We start from the raw sequence: 20097 nt of genomic DNA, 5'->3' as shown, positions 1-20097 counted from the left end.
TTCTCTTTTTACTCTCCAACATCATGTATGCCAGTAGCTTTCAATAAACAACCCACACAGTTGTTGTATAATTTTCTTCTTTGTTATATTTCACAGGTGGTCCTGCCTACTTTCATCCTCGAGAGGAGATCTTTGTTAGAAATGTACGCAGACTTCTTTGCACATCCAGACTTATTTGTAAGGTAAGGGTCATCTCACTCACTGGTGAAAGCTTTTGCATCACACAGATTTTATTTATTTATTTACAAATTCCGAAATGGTAAAATAATAAGTGGTTCAACTCATTTGTGTGACTTCCGCTAGTATCGCTGAGCAGCTGGAGGCCCGTGAGCGCATGGTTTACGTGGTAAAGTGGTACCTGTCAGCGTTCCATGCAGGGAGGAAAGGTTCAGTGGCCAAGAAACCTTACAACCCAATCCTGGGGGAAGTCTTTTACTGCCACTGGGACCTGCCAAGCGAAACGGAGGAGCCGTCCACACTCACGGTGAGCGCACATGCTTCAGCAGCCCTTGCTGGCTCTGCACTACTTGAGACAATGTGAATATAATCGGCTATGGTACAGTGTTCAGCATTTTATGTCTTAATGTCTCGAGAAACAACACTTTTTCACATCTTTACAAAAGGTTATATTTATGCCAGATTTATCGTGAAGAAAGTACCATTTAATATTAACACAGGCTAACTGTCACTTTGGCTGAAATGTAGTTGTTGGCCTGTTCAGCTTATTAAGACTGTGTTTAGTTCTAACAAAAAACAACTGTAAAACTGGTTTCCTTTCATGTACATTGCCACACACACCTTTCAATTTGATATTATCACATAGTGACAACAATGAATTTAGTTTTTTCAGGGTTTGCACATTTGTAACTTGGTAAAACTGGTTTATTTTGACTCCCTCTCTTCCACCCTCCAGGAGACAGTATCAGAAGGTCCAGTACCGTGGTCTTCATCCAACAGTGTGTGTTTTGTGGCAGAGCAGGTCTCTCACCACCCACCCAGTAAGTGTGGATCCAATTTATGTTATGATTTTTCTTTTGATAGGAAGGCACTATTATGTTTACATAAAGTGTTCCCAATGCTGTATATCGGACTTCTAGCCATAGCTAAAGACCTTGCCTCTGGTTTGACTTTTTTTAAATTAATAAATAAATATACATGTTCCTAAAGAGAACACATTAAAACGGATATAAGCAAACAACCACTATAAATAACCCATACACACACTAATTAAAACAACAGTTGGGACTAGGACTGAAAACAACCATTTTATAACAGCAAAATGTAATATAAATGTATAAACTCATATTTAAGTGACCAGCACTCACTTATTTTTTTAGATTATTCTATCGACTTTTTAACATCAAAAGAATATGCAAAGTATATAGGCTGTTGGTCACATGTTAAATCAGGACATCTTAATCTCAAAAATGTAATTTGTTTGACTCATTTTTAAAGACCCAAGCTTACAGCATGTTTGCTCCATTTTCCGGACTGTCGCAGAGACATTATCACTCTTCTACATTCACATGAGAACTTCTTCTCTCCTTTCTGTAGTTTCTGCATTCTACGCAGAATGTTTAAATCAGAAGATCCAGTTCAACGCTCACATCTGGACGAAGTCTAAGTTCTTAGGCATGTCCATAGGTGTCCACAATATTGGCCAAGGTACTGAAGACTGCTTCATAAACTGCACCCTTTACTGTCACTACCTCATGTAGTTGTAGTGATTATTTGCTGGTCTTGTTTCAGGTTGCGTGTCGTGTTTGGAGCACGACGAACATTACGTCCTCACCTTCCCGAACGGATACGGCAGGTGGGTGTTACTACATTGCTGTGTCATCGCACAGATCTTTACGTTCATTAATATGTGCGTCAGTGACCTGATGGAGCCCGTCTGTCCAGGTCGATTCTGACCGTGCCGTGGGTGGAGCTGGGCGGGGAGTGTAACATCTCCTGCTCCAAGTCGGGCTACAGTGCCAACATCGTGTTCCACACTAAACCCTTCTACGGAGGAAAGAAGCACAGGATCACCGCTGAGATTTTGTAAGAGTGGAAACGGTGGCACAGCACGGTTTTAAATCACAGTTTTAAAGACAAGTAAAAATGGTCAGACATTTCCATATGTAACCAAAGTATACCACAATTCTTTTCTATTTCTCTTTCAGTGCCCCTAATGATAAGAAGTCTTTCTGCTCCATTGAAGGAGAATGGAACGGGGTGATGTATGCCAAGTGGGCGACTGGAGTGAGTCTTCTCTTTATCTCTTCTTTTTCCCATTTCTCTTATCATTTTTCCGAATAGAGTGAAGGCAAAATATCAAATTGGAGAATAATTACTTAAGGCAAAATGTAGCCGTTCATTACACTTGAGAATAATTACTAAAGGGAAAAGCTTGGCTATGAATGGACACATTAATACATGTATTGGTGTGTTTTGTGTGTGTGTCTAGGAGAACACGGTGTTCATAGACACTAAGAGGTTAGGCACCGTGAAAAAGAACGTGAGAAAGCTGGAAGAACAGCTTGACTACGAGTCTCGAAGGTGAGAAATTAAACTGCCCTCTCGTACCAATACGGACCTATCGAGGATCAAACGGTTTCTCACTCTGAAACAAAACTTGTCGTTTCGCCCCCTTTCCCTTCACCAGATTGTGGCGAGATGTGACATTGAACTTGAAGCGGAGAGACATCGATTCAGCGACAGAAGCCAAACACCGGCTGGAGGAGAAACAGAGAGCCGAAGCCAGGGAGAGGAAGGAAAACGAGCAGCAGTGGGAGACCAGGGTAAGACTGTCTGTTCTTTTTCTACCAGAAGGATGAGGAACACTGTGTGATGATATGAAACGCTGGTACATTGACATGTATCTTTTCACCTTTTTAAAGCTCTGCATATTCTTACAACAGCACGTGCAAAGGGGAAGCATTCAACTATTTTCAAGTTAACAGATTGTACACAGTTTGTGTAGAAGGCAAATCTCTCTATACTTGAAATCTGACAAATCCAACAACTTTATTTCACTGTTAGACAAAATCTGTGTTTGAAATGTCTCATTTCATGATCAAATATTTGATTGTAAACTATGTTTTTGTTTGTGTGTTGCTGCAGCTATTCCACGAGGACGGGGAGTGCTGGGTCTATGACGAGCCTCTATTAAAGAGATTAGCCTCTCCGAGGGACTGAGAAGACTACGCACACTATGATACACACAGCATACATATGCATAAAGAAATGCACACACAACAGAGTCTTCATAAGAACTCTTTTGCAAAACCACTTCTTTTCCAAGCCTTGGAATGACTGATGATCGAATATGTACACAGCTTTGCATTTGACTGTAAAACAACAACACGGAAATGAATGAAATCAAATGGAAAAGCATCTAAGATGTAATGTGAAAACTAGCTAAAGTTCCTCTCCTTATTTGGGCAATTTCCCTTCCACCGATACCCACCGCCCGCCAAGACGAGACTCGGCAGTGCACAGTGAAGACGAGGGAGGGTTGGCACATCTCGTCTCTCAACTCTGTGCGTCAATTTTACGACGGCACCCGACATCCGCTCCACAGGACGAGCCAGAGCAGCACGCGGTTTCCCTACACAAATGTGTTTTGTTTTTTTTAGGGGGTGGGGCGCGCGGCAAGGGGTGTGTATGGTTGCTGGCGTTCAAATTAAATAAACCTTGACAAAATAATCGGCGCTCTACATCTCAGGGAATCTGGTGACTGAGGAAAGAAAGCTGCTGCCCCCTCCGAGAGTCTTGACAGCCTTATAACGGTGGAAGTGATGAATCTTAAAGGGGCGGAGGAGAAATTCTCCGCTGGCCTGCAACTAGTTGTAACTGTTGTTTATATATAGATATACATATGATGGATATATAAATATATATTCTTTTTTTATTTTCAATGCTCTTTTTGTTTATTTTTTTCTTTCTGGCAATAGTGTAAAAATATTTGAGGATATGAACTTGATGGCTTTACATCTGTAGGAATCATTCCATTGACCCTTTTTGGTGTTGCGTTCCCATTTCATGTCAACGTTGCCACATATTTGGTCCTTCACACTGTTCACAAGCAAAGTCCGACATAAGCCATAGCATCTGAACTCACTGATTGGAAGAGTTGTGATTAGATTTGTGGAATATATGCAATAAAGAGATCATTGACATTGCCTGTACAAAGGACAAATCTGGGTGTCCATTATGCCAAAAAGATTTAGATGCACGGTGAAAGGGATTTTCCTCTGGACAGAGAACAAACAATCCTCTGAAAATGTTACCTGAAGGCATTTATGAACAAATAATTGTTTACATATTTTTGTCTTTCTGGATTGCTGGTTCGTGACGAGGACGTAAGACGAGGACGGAGTCTAAAGTCTCCCTTTTTGTTCCGCACACCGCCTGCCGGTTTCCTCTCCAAACCCACAGCTGTCGGCCTGGATCAGCTTGATGGTTCACACGTTGTCGCAGGGTGAGGAGAGTGAACACAGGGAACCAGTTTAGACCTTTGAAACACTGCTGCTGTTTCGTAGCGCCGCTTTGAGTCCAGACCGTCTTCTATTCGATCTGTTTTCCCGTCAACTTCATTTACTTTGTCCAATAATCTTTTAGGTCACCACATAGAGGGCAATATTTATCCTACTCGACACCTCTTTCTTCTCAAAAGTCATTCTCTGCTTTACAGTTCCACAAATTGGCTCTAAATGCAACGATATTGGGATGAAAGTCCGAAATAAAAAAAATATATATTTTCACCTGAAGATGCTCAAGAATATCTCTGTTGTAGCGAGCTCATGTCAGAGATGAATCTAGTTGATTTCACTGAATATTAAAAAAGAGTCTTAAAGCCAATGAATCTGTTGAAGGGATCTATGAAGACAAACATATACCTGGTGCTGTATGTATGAAAAACTTGGTAAAAATCTTGATGCATGTAAATGCAGCTGGTGAATTTAATTATTTTAAGCATACAAAAATGCCTTTAGAAATGAGCCAAATTAAATTCTGTGTCCAAGCTAAATTTGTTAGTTTTTACTTTGTTTTTTCCTCCATGGTATGTCTTTGTAAATTCTATTGAATCGAGGCCTTGCCATACATTTCAGTATCACTCAGTATCGCCTGTTAGAGAGCAATCAAAATGTATTTTTTATTTCAGTTTTGATCATAACCATTGATTGTATCAGATTTTCCTGTTTATTGATGCATAGTATTAAATCTCCATGAGTTTATTCCAGCGAAATATTGTCTTAGTTATTTCAAATGAGCGTTGCCTCAAGTCTCATTTTATTGCTCAGAACATTGTGACAGACTTCTGACAGGATACGCTACATCACAGCTTTATTAATCGCCCAGAAACCAACCAGTACTATAAACCGGAAGAAGAAACAGTGTCAATAAGCATTAATTAATTAAATCAAACAAAACTGTATTTGTGAACGTGCGCCATGTAAGTACGATAAAAACTTAATAAATATTCTTAAACATTACTCCCTAACAAATTTGTTAGTTAAATTACGAAAAAACAATTGAAACATTGTAATCCTTTTGAGGCCCATCTTGTGAGTATAAGCTCAGTTACATCAAATCACTAGTAGAGACATTAAGAAAACATTGTCAAAAATCTGATCTGTCACATATTGAACAATTTCCAACTGTATTGTGTAATTTTAAGTTAAGTTAATTTAAACTCACAAAGAAAACTAAAAGCTTATCTCTCAGTCTTCCAGAACGAACCCTGTCGCCGGAGACAGAAAGAGACATAATTCAAGAAGTGGAGAGAACCCTGAGATAAGAGACCCATGAGGTTAGAGCATGTTTAACTCTGAGATCAGAGCTAGAGTCCTGAGGTCAGAGAATCCTGAGGTCAGAGCATAGTTTCGAAACAAACACAACTGGTGGAGAAGATATCAAATAAGTTTGGTTTCATTTTTTGTAATCTCAAAAGTTGTATTTCAAAACATATATTAAGAGAAACTTGATAAAAATTCCAATATTTTTCTTAACTTTGTTATTACTGTTTTAAGCATTTATAATAATGACGAATACTTGCCTGATTTTGAAAGTTACATGTCTCCGAAAAAAAGTAATAATAGTGTAATAATTTACACAAAGGCCATTTTATGTCTTAATCATATAAAAGGGTTGTTTATCCTCAAGCTTTCAACAGCATGTAACGGCCCTCCTCAGTAGATGGAGTTCATCATGGAGGTGGAGAAAACGGCTACACATTTTTAATAATAATAACTATATAAATGTGTAATACTTTTAAAAACAGAAATATGTTCTATGTCACGTTTGGCCAGCAGGGGCACTGTTAGTCACTGACCATTTTTTCCCATCAGCCAGTGCGACATTCCCCTATAAAAACGGTCCGCACCCTCTGCCAGTCCTCATTCTTCGGCTTCACACAAGGTAACTGACTGACATCTATAACTGTAAGGACCGCAGTCACGAGGCCTACTTTCATGTAGTCACATTATTCATGTTTAGCTGCGACTTCAGATGGTTCAAAGCTTGTTCTATGTCCGCCAGTGTGGTCGTGTGCTGTCTTACCTTTATTACATTTCTCCTTGACAGAAATTTTAACTTTAGCAGGCCTCAACCACGTGCCTCACAACGCGAGTTGCCATGCTAATTTGCCAATAAGCTAATTTTCTTCTTTGTAAAAAAAAAGTGTAATTTCGCTGCAGAATTCCCATGACTATATGATGAGAGCAATGTTGGTAGGGACATCTTAATTACCGTGATGAATGCCAACTTTTCTGACAGCATGGGACAAGGCCTCAAGCATTGGCTGCACTGCTAGTGTGCCGTTAGCTGCTGCGTCTAGTGTATGTGGCAGGATGTGACGACTTTACAACTACAGCTGCACTAAAGAGAGGTTGCTTTGTTTAAAACTTACAGTATTTAACTTAAATTCCTTTCATTCTTTACAGGCCTTTCGATAGTGCTTACTCTGGCGGGTTGAGTTGATCAATGATGCATCATTGCAGCAGGTAATGCATTTATTTTACTATGCAGTGTTGTAAAACAAACTGTAAATGATGAACTGTTTAAAAAAAACATTGGGAAACTTTTTGAAAATAGTGATAGACAATTTTTTACTGATGCAGTACAGAATCAGAAATTCCTTTCTTTTTAAGTGGGAGCTTTTACTAATGTCTGGTAACTTGCAGGTGGTCCTCCATCTTTGGATCAAGTTCCCACTGGATAAAGATGTCTACAAGTTGTGACCGTCTTGGCATACTATGCTGGTAAGCTTACAAAATGATAGCTTCTGTTTAACCAGCTGAAAGTCTGTGATGATTTTAAAGAGTAGTGGACAGATGTGATTTCTGAAAAATATATTCCTGAGACTTCCAGTTTGGCTATACTTGGTCTCTACATTACCACTGTGGTACTAACCAATGTGTGTATCGATAGGTGTCTTGGAAGCTGAGAGCCATGCATGAAGTAACTAGGAGCAAATGAGGTAATGATCACTTTTACTTAAAATGGCAGTTTTGACGGCTTTATGCTTCTCTCGGGTGTCCCTGTGTGTATAATTTTAAACCACATACTGTTTAAGCATGCAGAAATGCAAATCAGATTATGTGCAAACTCAAACCTTTGATAGATTTCATAAGTGGCTGGACCCACTAAATTGTCACACCCAGAGAAGCATTAATCTGCCTTTAATTCTGCACATTCACCATGTGCTGCTGTGATGACACTATTTGCTACTCTTGACCAGATGGATGACGATATTTTCAACCCACCAGTTGATTTATCTGAGGCACAGGAAACATGTTGCGTTCAGGTTTAAGATGATTATTTTGATACTCATTGATTCTTTTGTTCTTGCAGGTGTGTCTGCTGTTGTCGTTTGAGTTGACCGTTCAATGATGCATCATTGCAGCAGGTAATGCAGTTATTTTACTCAGCAGTCTTTAAAACACTGTCAATGATGAACTGTTTAAAAAACATTGGGAATCTCTCTGAAAAGAGTGAAAGACAACTTTTTACTGATGCAGTGCAGAATCAGAACTGCCTTTGTATTAAACTGGGAGCTTGTACTAATATCTGGTGTAAACTTGCAGGTGGTCCTTCATATTTGGATCAAGTTTCATTATTCTTGGATCAGCTGATGGTGAGTGACATGTGCTTAGACTGCATTGTCATTTAATAACTTGTCTGATAGAATGATGAGAGCATAGTTCAGCAGATTTAACCATGAAGATTAGACTTTGTCTTGTCTTTCGCTCCTATCTGATGTGCCAGCCTAAATGACCAGTGAGGCCATTTGATTTAATACATAGCTTTTTATGAATGTATCTTGTCCATTTTCAGGAACAACCATGTGACTTCCAGGCCAAAAGACCGTTTTAAGGTGGGTTTAAAGGCTAAAAGACAAGGATCCTTAATGTTGGTTTTTTTTCTTCATAGCAGCCATTTTGACATGTGGTAAACAAAGACAGGTGTTGGTTTCCTAAAATAAATATAGTTGGTGTCAAAGCCATCTGTGAGCCAGCATGTACAATGCCATGGCCCTTCTCAATGGAAACTGTCCATAATTGATAACCTGTCAATAAATGGCTGGTGTGAAAGAGGCCTATGGTGCATGATACAATGATGAGTTTATAGTTCAGCAGATTTAACCATGAAGATGAATCTTTCGCTCCTATCTGATGTATCAGCCGAACACCCAGTGAGGCCATTTGTGTTCAGTATGGCTTCTTAAAATTGGCTTTCCCCCCTCTATTTTCAGGAACAATATGACCTGCAGGTCCTCCATCTTTGGCGCAAGTTTCAATTACCTGGATCAGCGGATGGATGGATGGGTGAGTGACATATTTTTAAAATACCTGATGTAAAATAAAAGGGTCTGACACAATGATGAGAGCATAGTTCAGCAGATTAAACCATGAAGATTAGACTTTGTCTTGTCTTTCGCTCCTATCTGATGTGTCAACCAAAACAACCAGTGAGGCCATTTGATTTCTACATTAAATTTAAAAAACACTAATTCTATTTTCAGGAACCACAATATGACTTGCAGTCCAAAAGGCCATTTGAAGGTGAGTTTAAAGGTTACATGCAAGCAAGGATCCTTAATGGGCAGTTATTTTACTGTCTTTTAAAAACAAACTGTCAATGATGAACTGTTTAAAAAACATTGGGAATCTCTCTGAAAAGAGTGAAAGACAACTTTTTACTGATGCAGTGCAAAACCAGAAATGCCTCTTTGTATTAAAGTGGAGCTTTTACTAATGTCTGGTGTAAACTTGCAGGTGGTCCATCTTTGGATCAAGTTTCCATTTACTTGGATCAGTTGATGGTGAGTGGCATGTTTTTAAAATACCAGTTATTTTAAAACTGGTGTTGTACAATGATGAGACTCTAGTTTAGCAGATTGAATCGTGACGATTCAGTCTTTTTTTTTCTTTTTTTTTTTTTTAAAGAGAAATTACTTTGCTGCAGCATTCCCATGACTATATGATGAGAGCAATGTTGGTAGGGACATCTTAATTACTGTGATGAATGCCAACTTTTCTGACCACATGGGATAAGGCCTCAAGCGTTAGCTGCACTGCTAGTGTGCTGTTAGCTGCTGCGTCTGCTGGATGTGGCGACATTACAACTACAGCTGCGCTAAAGAGAAGCTGCTTGGTCTAAAACTTACACTATTTAACGTGACTTTTTTTATTTTTTTAACAGGCCTTTAATCATGCCTACTCTGGTGGTTCGAGTTTACCAAAGATTCATCATTGCAACAGGTAATGCATTTCTTTTACTCTAGAGTCTTTTAAAACAAACTGTAAATGATGAACATGTTTAAAAAAACATTGGGAAACTTTTTGAAAAGAGTGAAAGATAATTTTGTACTGATGCAGTGAAGAATAAGGACTGCCTTTGTATTAAAGTGTAGCTTTTACTAATGTCTGGTGTTAACTTGCAGGTGGTCCTCCATCTTTGGATCAAGTTTCCATTTACTTGGATCAGTTGATAGGTGCGTGACATGTTCTTAATAAACATTATCATTTAAAAACAAGTCTGATAGAATGATGAGAGCATAGTTCAGCAGATTTAACCATGAAGATTAGACTTTGTCTTGTCTTTCGCTCCTATCTGATGTATCAACTGCAATTTTCATTTAGCCTTTTGTGTTCAATACAAAAGATGATAACAGATCTCTTCTCTCATTCAGACATGTACAACATTCCTGCTGGAACATGTTCACAGCCCTTGTGTTTGTAAGTATCATCTCTCAGATGGGTATTCTAAAGCTAATGTCATTCAGATATGATGACAATGAATCAGGTCTCTGATCTTGTTGAGGAAGTCATAATTTAGCCTGATCTGGATTGTTTATAGAAAAATAACTGTCCTTTTTTTATTACCTTAATTTAAACAAAGCTGTTTTTTGCAGGTAAAAGCTGAGTGAGGAAATCATGAGGATAAGATGTTGCACAAGCATGGTGAGTAACGGGCTGTGACTAAAAGCACTTATAGACCCTGATGTGCAGTTAGTAGAAAGTTACATGGCAATCATCTTTAATAATTTCATCAAATTTGCATGATCAACCACTACACTGTGCATGTTGATTTTAACTGTAATGTCTCTTTAGGTTGTCATCTGTGATTTTGGCAGCCAGTTTGAACAAGAACAAACTGAGGTGAGAATACAAATCCTTCTCTAAGAAAACATTTGGGACTTGGGTTAAGTGATGTCTTAACAAATGTCTGACCTGAATTTCAATGTGGATTATTTCTGTTACTGAGTAACCCGGTAACTTAAACATTAATCAACCAGCCATTGACTTTTAATAAAATTTGTATTCATTTTTTTCAGGAACGAGCCTAATCTGCCTGACCATGGTAAGCACTCTTGAGTCCTTCAGCTAGACTAGGTCTCTTATTGGTCAGCTCGCCACTCTACCCGTGATGATAAGATTCTGCCAAATGATCTCTCATGATTATACCCCTACCGTTCCATTATTTTCTGAGGCCTGTGGTCTGTAAACATCAGTCTTGTTTCTTTTTTTCCCCCACTTAATTTTAATGAGAAATCTGTTTCTCTCCTTACAGAAGCCACAGAGTCCTTGCTGAGGCCCTGTGGATATCAAGAACATGTATTAGTCTGAACTTGTGACAAAATGATTTAAAATAAATACTGCTTGTGATCTCATTTTAAAAATGTAATTTTTATTAATAAAAAAGCAAATGGTCCATTAAATGAACAGTCTTCAAGCTCTGTATGTGGAATTTGCCTTAGGAAACTATGTAGTTTTGTCTATATTATGACTCTTGCATCAAAGAGGAAACGAGGAATTGTGCAAGAAATTAGATCTGTGATGCCTCAGGTCTGTTTCTGCATCAGTCGACTTTAACCGCTGGAGAGACTTGACAGACTTTGTCTGAACACATAATTGTGAACTATAGTTTGCTTTCTTGAACTGCTTTATACTAGTGTGTCTTCTCTGCCTGGTTAAACAAACTGCAATGAGAATGTTTATACACGTATTGCTCCTGCGACGGAAAGGTGCTTCAATACTGCTGTATTCTGTCTGGTGTTCTGCAGCCTCGACACTCATTCTTTTATTTGACCTCACGTACAGAAGCTCAAGCGTTCAACGGGGCTTTTCATGTTTATCTTATGAAGCAACTGTTTTGTCGCATTACAATAAATCACCATCCAGTCAACACTTCTAGGTTACAGATTTGTGTGGCGTTTCATAAACTACCTGCACTCATGAAAGAATCTGCATACAAAGGGATATGAGAGTTTTATAATTCCTTTCATTTATATTCCAACCTCGTTAAATTAACACTTGTTCGTATTAGCGTTGCGTCATGCAGATGATTTCACCACAAGGTATTTAATATCACGAATGTCAAATATCAAACATGGACTCTGGTTCTTCGTTTTATCAGGAAATATGAGAATCCATTTCCGCACCTGTTATGGAAACAATAAATATACACTAAAGACATAATGATCAACTCAATATTTCCTCTTAACTCATTATGTGGAGGTTTCTCATAATGACCTCTGGGAGTTGTTATTCTCCATCAGTTTCATAAATGTGCTTCTATATGAATACAATTATGTCTCTCCAATCAAATAATAAATGTGTCACTATTTAACATTAATAGATAATTCACCGATTATGTCAAAAATGAGTCTGTGCACAAATAGGAGGCCAGAAGGAGCAGAGTCTACATCATTGTCTCACTTGTACTCGGCAATGACAATAAAGTTGAATCTGAATAAATATGTGTCACTATTTAACATTTGCAGATACTTCACTGATGTTCACGTCAAAAGTCAGTCTGCACAAATAATACTTAATGTTTCATGTGTGTTCATGTGTTAATATCATCAGAGGCATTCACGGTGGTCATGATGGATTAAACTGCACACGAGAGGAAAGAGAAGGAAAGACTCTTTTAGAATGATGGACTTTAAAAACAGCTCTGAACATGAAATGAAGAATGAATCAAATGTACTGAAAAGTATTTGTCACATAACCGGAAGAAGTCACGCCTTCTCTTTCCTCCAACTATAACTTTCACTTTCTCTTCAGTCTTTGACGCACGGCTCTAAATCCAGTGGGTGAGTAAACGACTAAAAGCTTCCCATCTCTGCTTTATTTGTTGGGATTTATGGAGATTCATAGATAGAAATATGTTAAACAGTTGATTTATTGTTTCTTATTTTCGTTTCCCATCTGTATTTCTATTTAATAAAAAAACATTCTAGAGTAGTACGTTTCATTCGGCCGTTCACGAGAACAAACAATCATGACCGACACACGCAGATCATGTAAATACTAATTAGCGTAACTTGGAAATACTTTTCAATACTCTGTTAAACCGTCTGGCGAACTACGAACGTTACGTTGCTTAACACGGCTGTAAAGTGATGAAACTGCTGTAAAGTGATGAAACAGCTGTAAAGTGATGAAACAGCTGTATTTGCTATTCTCTCTCTGGTGTTGAACTGCAGCTTCAGCCTTCATTCTTTCATTTTACTTTAGTTACAGAATCTTTAATGAAAGAGTTAAACTGGATGAGCTCTTCAGCCTGACTCTGTTTATGATTATCATCTTTTTAATCAACTATTTTGTTACATTACAATAAAGCACTATCAAGTTGTGTGGTGTTTCATAAACTGTTGTCTGCATATTTTTATGATCAGATTATAATCTGCATATAAACCATAACAACATAAATGGATATGAGACACACATATGACACACATCGTTAGTAGGATAACATATTGAATTCAGCAGGTTTGAAACTGAGCAGAAACAGTTTAGTAGCTTTGTACACTGTGAAAAATCCCTTGGTTTAACTTTCATATTCCTTTGCTAATTTCTATTCCAACCTCGTTAATAAAGTAAAACCATGAACCGGGTTGTTTAAATCGTCTGCATGACGCAACACTGTAAGAAGACAGATGAATTCATCCGTCTTCTTAAATACTTATTTAAGATGCTTTATTGTGGTCCGTGATGGACTACAACGTTGTAGTTTCACCGCAGCAGACAGACCAACGTCACTAACACGCGCCTGCCGTCGCGTGGAGTCGGATTCTCGAAACACCCGAATATGACAGGCGCTGTAAATCACACTACGTCATTAGACTGAAGATGACGTTTATTCAGAGACCCACAGGGAAGTAACGAGTCAGAAAATAACAAATAATCATAATAATATGGATATTGTGTATTTTTTTCATACCATTAGGTGACTTGAAATTCAGTAAAATATTTATTTTATAAATTCAAGTTTTATTTTAAGAGTCACATTTTACAGAAGCTTTCTGTTCTGTATTTTATATTAACCCTTGTGTGGTGTTCAGGTCTGTGGGACCTGTGTGTGTGTGTGTGTGTGTGTGTGTGTGTGTGTGTGTGTGTGTGTGTGTGCGTGTGTGCGTGTGTCTGTGTACGCATGTGTGTGTAAGAATGTGTGCTTGTAAGTGAGTGTGTGTGCACCTTAAAATTATTTTAGGGAGAGAAGCTTTTGATGATGATGACAATGATGAGGAAGAGGTTTCAGAACATTCAGAGTCTGACAGTGACTTTGAAGAAGAGGAAGAGATTGAGCATCAGCTAGTTCCAAAACAAAGAGGAGCACCAGGAGCAGCCCATCAGCACATTGTGAACCGTGTGGATGTGTTTGATTATAAAGGTCTAAATGAGTTTCTCTCTGTCTGCTGGTTGTGATGTTCACATGTTACAGGACCGTTGGTGAAGCGGAGCTGTTTGACTTGGAAGGAGAACTTATTCATCTCTTTTTGTCTCTGATGTCTTCAGCATCACATCATGGCGGCAGCAGCACCTGGTGAGTCCAGTCAGACTTTATGAGTCTGGATTAAATGCTTGCTTTTCAGTTCATCTCCATGTGTTGCTTTGATCTGAGTTCTGCCTATTCACTCTCTCTTGTCTTGGTCAATGGCAGAACATTTTGTACAAGTTTGAACTTAAACACGGAAAATTAAGAGTACAACATATTTAACAGCAATTCATCCTTCCTGAAACAGTATCTCTTGAATTAAAGAGTTCATGTGAATGATCAAAGTTCTGTTTTCTTCGTGTCAGATGATCTGCAGCCTGTGAAGCGGAGCAGCAGCCTTGGCCTCCTGCCCCCTTTGAGTAAGTTAAACTGATCTGAGTTATAATTATTATTCTGTTTATTTAGTTACAGTTTTTATAGGTGATGCTCACTCGTGAATGTGGTGAAGTTTCAAGCTAACAACAGCTGACTCATCCACTGTAGTCAACCTTTAAAAAGCTGTGACTTCCTCATTGATTATGAATCAAGTTTTATTATTTTCAATTAAAGAGTAGTTTATTTTTCTACTCATTCAACCTTGCCGGGTGGAAATGTGTTCATGGGACCATATCAATGTTCTGTATTCTTACAGTGTCAGATGATCTGCAGCCTGTGAAGCGGTGCCGCAGCTATGAATGGCTGCCACCTAACAGTGAGTTAAACTGATTAACATGCAGTTACAGTGTTTATAGGTGATGGGTCCCTTGTGAATGTGAAAGTCTCAAGATGACAACACCTGATACACCTTCATTCATCTTTAAAAAGCGGTGACTTCCTTATTGGTTATGAATCGAATTTGATTGTTTTCAGTTGAAAAGTAGTTCTTTACTACTTCAGTGTTTGTCTCCTCAGTGTCTGAGCTGAGGGTTGTTCTGCTGGGGAACAGCTGGTCTGAGAGGAGTTCAGTGGGGAACGTCTTACTGGAAACGACCGCGTTTAACACCGAGGAAGAATCAGATCAGTGCCTGAGAGTCAGTGGAGAGTTACAGGGGAAAAAGATAGTCATCATCAACACTCCAGATCTGCTGCAGCCCAACATCTCTGAAGACAAACTAAGAAAACATGTAGAAACCTGTGAGGAACTCTCTTATCCTGGACCTCATGTGTTCCTGCTGGTTTTACAGCCTGAAGACTTCACTGAGGAACTCAAAGTAAAGCTCTGCAGAGTCCTGGAACTCTTCAGTGATCAATCATATAACCATTCATTGATACTGATATCAACACCCAAAGAGGAGAGTTCAGCTTCCATAGACAAAAACCAGCCCTTAAAGGACCTGATCAGAAAGTGTAGATACAGAAAACTGAACCAGAAGAACTTTGAACGTTTAGAGTTGTTAACACGTTTGGGTCAAACTACAAAAGAGAACAATGGAGAGCATCTGGTGCGTGATGTATTTGAAGATGCAGCCACAGAGTTCACTCTTGATCTGAAACATGCAGAAGGAAGGCGTTTTAGATCTGATCCTCAAAAACCTGTTGGTAAGTGCTGAACAGTCATTCAGTTCATGAATCACAAATAATGAATAACTTCATATTTACGTTAATTGCTTTGACTGTCGTTTACAGAGGCGAAAGTTCCCCGTAAAAGGACCCAGCTCCCCCAGTGTAAGTAGATCACATGTTATTATGCAGTTACCAACAATACAACACTAATGTACATGAAATATACATTATTTTGATATATGTGGTAGATATCAGTCTGTAGAAAAGAAAAACGTCATTTCAGTGAATCAATAACGCTGCTGACCAATAAGGACCCATCATGAGCAAACTAACAAATGTACAGTCATGCTAATTCAAGTATTTGTGTCATGGAGAATTATGGTTCATATTTGTAAATGAGAGGACATGGATTTTGACACCATAAAAAAATATTTCTCATTAATGTCTGCAGTCCTCGTTGTTAAATTAATTATGTTTAGCACGTATCATGAATTGTTGAGAGTTTGCTTATTGAGATCTTCAAACTAATATCATATCTGTTATTTTATAGCATCTGGACTCAGAATTGTGATGTTTGGAAAAAGTGAGGACAAAAAAAAAACACTGTGCAATTTCATCATTGAGAGCAAAACGATTACATTTAAAATAAACCCAAACAAGCAGAGTGAGGTTGCCAGTGGACGGTGGAGAGAACATCCTGTAACAGTGGTGAAAACTCCAGACGTCTTCAAACTGTCTGAGGAATCAATCAGAGAAGAGATGAAGAGATGTGTGACTCGTTGTTCACCAGGACCAAATGTTCTGCTGCTGCTCGTGAAGCCTTCTGAGTTCACTGAGGAGAACAGACGGACACTGAAGTTCACCCTGAGTTTGTTTGATGAAGATGCTTTTAACCACTCAATGCTCATCATTACACATGATGGGAATAGAACAAGTTGTGTTGATCATATCTTTAATGACTGTGGACAAAGACTCTACAAAATGTCTGCAAATGACCACAAATCATTAATGGAGAAGATTGAGAAGATTGTGTGTGAAAACAAAGGAACCTATCTCACCATTACTGAAGAGATGAAACCATCTTTAAACCTGGTTCTGTGTGGTAGGCCAGGAGCAGGGAAGACTTCAGCAGCCATGGCCATTTTAGGTCAGACAGAGCTTCATTCAGTCTCCAACTCATCAGAGTATGATAAATATCAGGGAGAAGTGAGTGGACGTTGGGTTTCTCTGGTGGAGCTGCCTGCTTTGTGTGGAAAACCTCAGGAGGAAGTGATGAAGGAATTCCTCAGATGTATCTCCCTCTGTGACCCTGAGGGTTTCCATGCCTTCATCCTGGTCCTACCTGTGGCTCCCCTCACTGATGAAGACAAGAGAGAGTTAGAGACCATCAAGAACTCATTCAGCTCTCCAGGAACTGACTTCACCATGATTCTGTTCACTATAGAATCAGATCCTCAAGCTCCAGCTATTGTTGACTTTTTAAAGGAAAACAAAGAGCTCCAGGAGCTCCGTCAGAGCTGTGGAGGAAGATGTTTTGTTCTCAACATCAAGGAATTGGATCAGATCCCAAAGCTGTTGGATTATGTGGAAGAAATAAGGCCAAAATCCCACAACACTAAGCCATGTGGCTACACAACAGGAATATTTGCACATGCTCAAATTGAAAAGATCAGCACACTGCAGTCTGAACTAAAGGACCTGAGAACAAAAAGTACAGTCACCTGTAAGTATTAATATATACTTTAATAATAACAAATCATGAGATTCATTCTTTCCTAATCCATCAATTAAACATTGTACCTGACGTCTTTATTGTTACAACTGTCAACATTTAAGTTAACTCCAGGTCTTCTTTTATTACAGGTGATGAAGAGAAGAAGGGCCCAGAGTGTCTCAGGATTGTGCTGGTAGGAAAGACTAGCAGTGGAAAGAGCTCCTCGGGAAACACCATTCTAGGAAAAAAGGTGTTTCATGCTGAAGCGAGCCAGAAGTCAGTGACCAAACGTTGTCAGAAAGCAGAGTGTGAAGTGGACGGTTGTCGTATCGTCGTGGTCGACACTCCTGGACTGTTTGACACAACCATGTCCCACGAAGAGGTGAATGAGGAGATGGTGAAATGCATCAGCATTCTGGCTCCTGGACCACATGTCTTCCTGCTGGTGTTACGCATTGGTAGATTTACAGAAGAAGAAAAGAAGACAGTACAACTCATCAAGGAAGTCTTTGGGAAAGGTTCTGAAAAGTTCATCATCATTCTTTTCACTGGAGGAGATACATTAAAGCATGAGAAGCGGTCCATTGATGAGTACATTGAAACGAAATGCGATGATTCATTCAAGGCAATGATTGACACATGTGGAGGAAGATACCATGTGTTTAACAACTATGATGAAGAAAACCACATGCAGGTCAGCGAGTTGAAAACCAAGATTGAGGAAATGGTGAAGACAAATGGAGGCAAATGCTACACGACAGAGATGTTCCAAGAGGCAGAGGCAGCAATCCAAAAGGAAGTAGAGAAACTTCTGAAGGAAAAGGAAGAAGAGATGCAGAGAGAGAGGGAGGAAATTCAAAAAAGACATGAAGATGAAATTGAAGAAATGAAAATAAGAATGGAAGAACAGAAAGCAGAAATTGAAAAGGAGAGAAAACTGAGAGCAAATCAACTTGAAGAAATGAAAGAAAACATCAACAAGGAACACGAGGAGAGAATGAAAGAACAGATGATGAGAGAAGAAGAAGAATACAAGAAGAGAAAACAACAGGAAGAACTTCAACAACAAAAGTGGAAGCAAAAAGTTGAAGCTCTGGAGCAAAAAATAAGAGAAGAGTCGGAATCAAAAGAAACCATTGACAGAAAACTGAAAGAGAACCGAGAAGAGATGAGGAAAGAACGAGAGAATGAGGAGAAAATACAAAAAGAATGGTGGGAAAAACGACGTCAAGAAAATGAACAGGTCAAACAGGAGGAGCAAACCAAACTGAAAAAGCTTCAAGATGAATATGAAAAGGAAAGAGAAAATTATGAAAAGAAAAGACAGGAAGAAGATGTAATCAGAAAGAAGCAAGAGGACATAAGGCAGAAAGAGTTAGAGGAAAACTTCAAGACAGAACTGGAGAACGTAAAGAAGAAGTACGAAGAGGAGGCCAGAATTACAGCTGTGGAGTTCAATGAATTCAGAGAGAGGAAGGAAAGAGACTTTGCAGCTCTGATAGATGAACACGTGGAGGATGTGAGGAATCTGAAACAACAGCAGGAGAAAGACATGCAGGAGAAGCAGGAGGAATATGACAGACTGGAGAAACTCTCAGGCCACAAAGAAAAAACTCTCAAGCAACGTGTGGATGAACTGCAGAAAAAACACCAAATGGAAATGACTGACTTGGTCCTGATGCTGCTGATGAAGAAGAAAGAAAACAGGAAGAAAATAAAGACAATGCAGAAAACACACAACAAGGAGGCAGATAACCTTAAAAAACAGCTTTTGAGCCAATATGAAACTAAACTTAAGGAACAAATTAATAAATTAAAGAAAAAACAAAACCAAGAAATAAAAGCCACAACCAAGGGACCTTCAACCGAAAACCAAGAAGATTGTGGCATCAGAAAGGCTAAACTGCGCATCGAACACAAACAACAAATAAATAATCTGAAACTGGAATTGTTGACCCAACATGAACAAAATCAGAAGATAGAAATTGCTAAATTACAGAAACAACATGAGCAAAAATGTGATCAATTCAAACAGGACCTCTTGGAAGAAAACCAAAGAAATGAGAAAGAAGAAATAGAAGAACTGCAGCAGAAACAGGAACAAGAATTGAAGCAGTTAAAACAGAAAGTCAAGACCAAAGATGAAGACGGGGAAGATGAAGAAACGGGGGAGCTGCAGAAAAAACATAAAAAAGAAATGAATGAGTTGAAAGAGAAACTTTTGACCCTAGAAGAGGAACGGCCCTGCCGCATTGCATGAGCAACTGAGATTATTGATGAATGTGACACAAAAGCACCTGAACTCTCCAGATGGATCAATCAGAAGCTGTTCTCAACTGTTCAATCCTGTCACTTTCTGGATTTAGCTTGAGTCGAGCACCAACAGTAAGACGTCGGGTCATGTGAATGAAGAACTGATCCTGAAGCTCAGGGAAGCTTGAGAGCTGACGATCGTCATTCTCATTACATTTCATTAACAGCCTTTGGTAATGTTGCAATGGCGTTAACTTACTTATTTCAAAGTCCATTTTAAGTTTTACCGTATACTTAGGATAGGTAGATAATTTGATTTATTCCCAGAGAGAAATTAAAGTGTGATAGCAGCCAGACAAATTCAAACATAAGAA

At 38.8% G+C, this 20097-nt stretch overlaps 3 protein-coding genes, 1 long non-coding RNA gene and 12 other non-coding genes across 18 annotated transcripts in view; all 16 read left to right on the top strand.

The window, feature by feature from the left end:
• The window catches only part of osbpl9 (oxysterol binding protein-like 9), a 31914-nt gene extending 26681 nt beyond the window's left edge, over positions 1-5233 (top strand). For all 3 annotated transcript variants that reach the window (XM_068591311.1, XM_068591309.1, XM_068591310.1), the window contains 10 exons: positions 97-182; positions 304-484; positions 914-998; positions 1555-1665; positions 1750-1813; positions 1903-2043; positions 2166-2244; positions 2450-2541; positions 2648-2783; positions 3106-5233. In XM_068591311.1, coding sequence (XP_068447412.1) covers positions 97-182; positions 304-484; positions 914-998; positions 1555-1665; positions 1750-1813; positions 1903-2043; positions 2166-2244; positions 2450-2541; positions 2648-2783; positions 3106-3180 — 1050 coding nt within the window. In that variant the 3' untranslated portion in view covers positions 3181-5233. The remainder of the gene's footprint in view (positions 1-96; positions 183-303; positions 485-913; positions 999-1554; positions 1666-1749; positions 1814-1902; positions 2044-2165; positions 2245-2449; positions 2542-2647; positions 2784-3105) is intronic.
• Positions 5234-6687: 1454 nt separating this feature from the next.
• LOC137794760 (small nucleolar RNA SNORD74) lies at positions 6688-6768 on the top strand. Its single transcript, XR_011078333.1, has one exon. It is a non-coding gene; the product is annotated as a small nucleolar RNA SNORD74 (small nucleolar RNA).
• A 258-nt stretch (positions 6769-7026) lies between these two features.
• LOC137794773 (small nucleolar RNA SNORD79) lies at positions 7027-7108 on the top strand. Its single transcript, XR_011078346.1, has one exon. It is a non-coding gene; the product is annotated as a small nucleolar RNA SNORD79 (small nucleolar RNA).
• A 179-nt stretch (positions 7109-7287) lies between these two features.
• LOC137794770 (small nucleolar RNA SNORD75) lies at positions 7288-7351 on the top strand. The gene has a single exon (XR_011078343.1). It is a non-coding gene; the product is annotated as a small nucleolar RNA SNORD75 (small nucleolar RNA).
• Positions 7352-7928: 577 nt separating this feature from the next.
• Positions 7929-8008, top strand: LOC137794758 (small nucleolar RNA SNORD79). The gene has a single exon (XR_011078331.1). It is a non-coding gene; the product is annotated as a small nucleolar RNA SNORD79 (small nucleolar RNA).
• A 157-nt stretch (positions 8009-8165) lies between these two features.
• Positions 8166-8253, top strand: LOC137794765 (small nucleolar RNA snR60/Z15/Z230/Z193/J17). Its single transcript, XR_011078338.1, has one exon. It is a non-coding gene; the product is annotated as a small nucleolar RNA snR60/Z15/Z230/Z193/J17 (small nucleolar RNA).
• A 343-nt stretch (positions 8254-8596) lies between these two features.
• Positions 8597-8668, top strand: LOC137794767 (small nucleolar RNA SNORD77). The gene has a single exon (XR_011078340.1). It is a non-coding gene; the product is annotated as a small nucleolar RNA SNORD77 (small nucleolar RNA).
• Positions 8669-8857: 189 nt separating this feature from the next.
• LOC137794763 (small nucleolar RNA snR60/Z15/Z230/Z193/J17) lies at positions 8858-8944 on the top strand. Its single transcript, XR_011078336.1, has one exon. It is a non-coding gene; the product is annotated as a small nucleolar RNA snR60/Z15/Z230/Z193/J17 (small nucleolar RNA).
• Positions 8945-9118: 174 nt separating this feature from the next.
• On the top strand, positions 9119-9198 carry LOC137794768 (small nucleolar RNA SNORD79). Its single transcript, XR_011078341.1, has one exon. It is a non-coding gene; the product is annotated as a small nucleolar RNA SNORD79 (small nucleolar RNA).
• A 259-nt stretch (positions 9199-9457) lies between these two features.
• On the top strand, positions 9458-9538 carry LOC137794761 (small nucleolar RNA SNORD74). Its single transcript, XR_011078334.1, has one exon. It is a non-coding gene; the product is annotated as a small nucleolar RNA SNORD74 (small nucleolar RNA).
• Positions 9539-9786: 248 nt separating this feature from the next.
• LOC137794772 (small nucleolar RNA SNORD79) lies at positions 9787-9868 on the top strand. Its single transcript, XR_011078345.1, has one exon. It is a non-coding gene; the product is annotated as a small nucleolar RNA SNORD79 (small nucleolar RNA).
• A 158-nt stretch (positions 9869-10026) lies between these two features.
• On the top strand, positions 10027-10113 carry LOC137794764 (small nucleolar RNA snR60/Z15/Z230/Z193/J17). The gene has a single exon (XR_011078337.1). It is a non-coding gene; the product is annotated as a small nucleolar RNA snR60/Z15/Z230/Z193/J17 (small nucleolar RNA).
• A 796-nt stretch (positions 10114-10909) lies between these two features.
• Positions 10910-10983, top strand: LOC137794759 (small nucleolar RNA SNORD47). Its single transcript, XR_011078332.1, has one exon. It is a non-coding gene; the product is annotated as a small nucleolar RNA SNORD47 (small nucleolar RNA).
• Positions 10984-14219: 3236 nt separating this feature from the next.
• LOC137794457 (uncharacterized) lies at positions 14220-14979 on the top strand. The gene is made up of 3 exons (XR_011078305.1): positions 14220-14322; positions 14580-14633; positions 14906-14979. It is a non-coding gene; the product is annotated as an uncharacterized lncRNA (long non-coding RNA).
• A 29-nt stretch (positions 14980-15008) lies between these two features.
• LOC137794399 (GTPase IMAP family member 5-like) lies at positions 15009-15926 on the top strand. The gene is made up of 3 exons (XM_068591118.1): positions 15009-15012; positions 15166-15792; positions 15880-15926. Exons 1-3 carry the CDS (start codon positions 15009-15011, stop codon positions 15924-15926), a joined length of 678 nt encoding a protein of 225 aa, XP_068447219.1.
• On the top strand, positions 15833-19964 carry LOC137794453 (GTPase IMAP family member 8-like). The gene is made up of 3 exons (XM_068591219.1): positions 15833-15918; positions 16307-17479; positions 17620-19964. The coding sequence occupies exons 2-3, from the start codon at positions 16327-16329 to the stop codon at positions 19728-19730; spliced, it is 3264 nt and encodes a 1087-aa protein (XP_068447320.1). The 5' UTR covers positions 15833-15918; positions 16307-16326; the 3' UTR covers positions 19731-19964.
• Positions 19965-20097: the final 133 nt, after the last annotated feature.

The sequence above is a fragment of the Clinocottus analis genome, unplaced genomic scaffold, assembly GCF_023055335.1.
Source record: "Clinocottus analis isolate CAN_PGR_092001 unplaced genomic scaffold, fCliAna1.0.p SCAF_25, whole genome shotgun sequence".
NCBI classification, from domain to species: domain Eukaryota; kingdom Metazoa; phylum Chordata; class Actinopteri; order Perciformes; family Cottidae; genus Clinocottus; species Clinocottus analis.
Note: the sequence above shows the minus strand (reverse complement) of the source record. Positions and strands in the feature narration are given on the sequence as shown.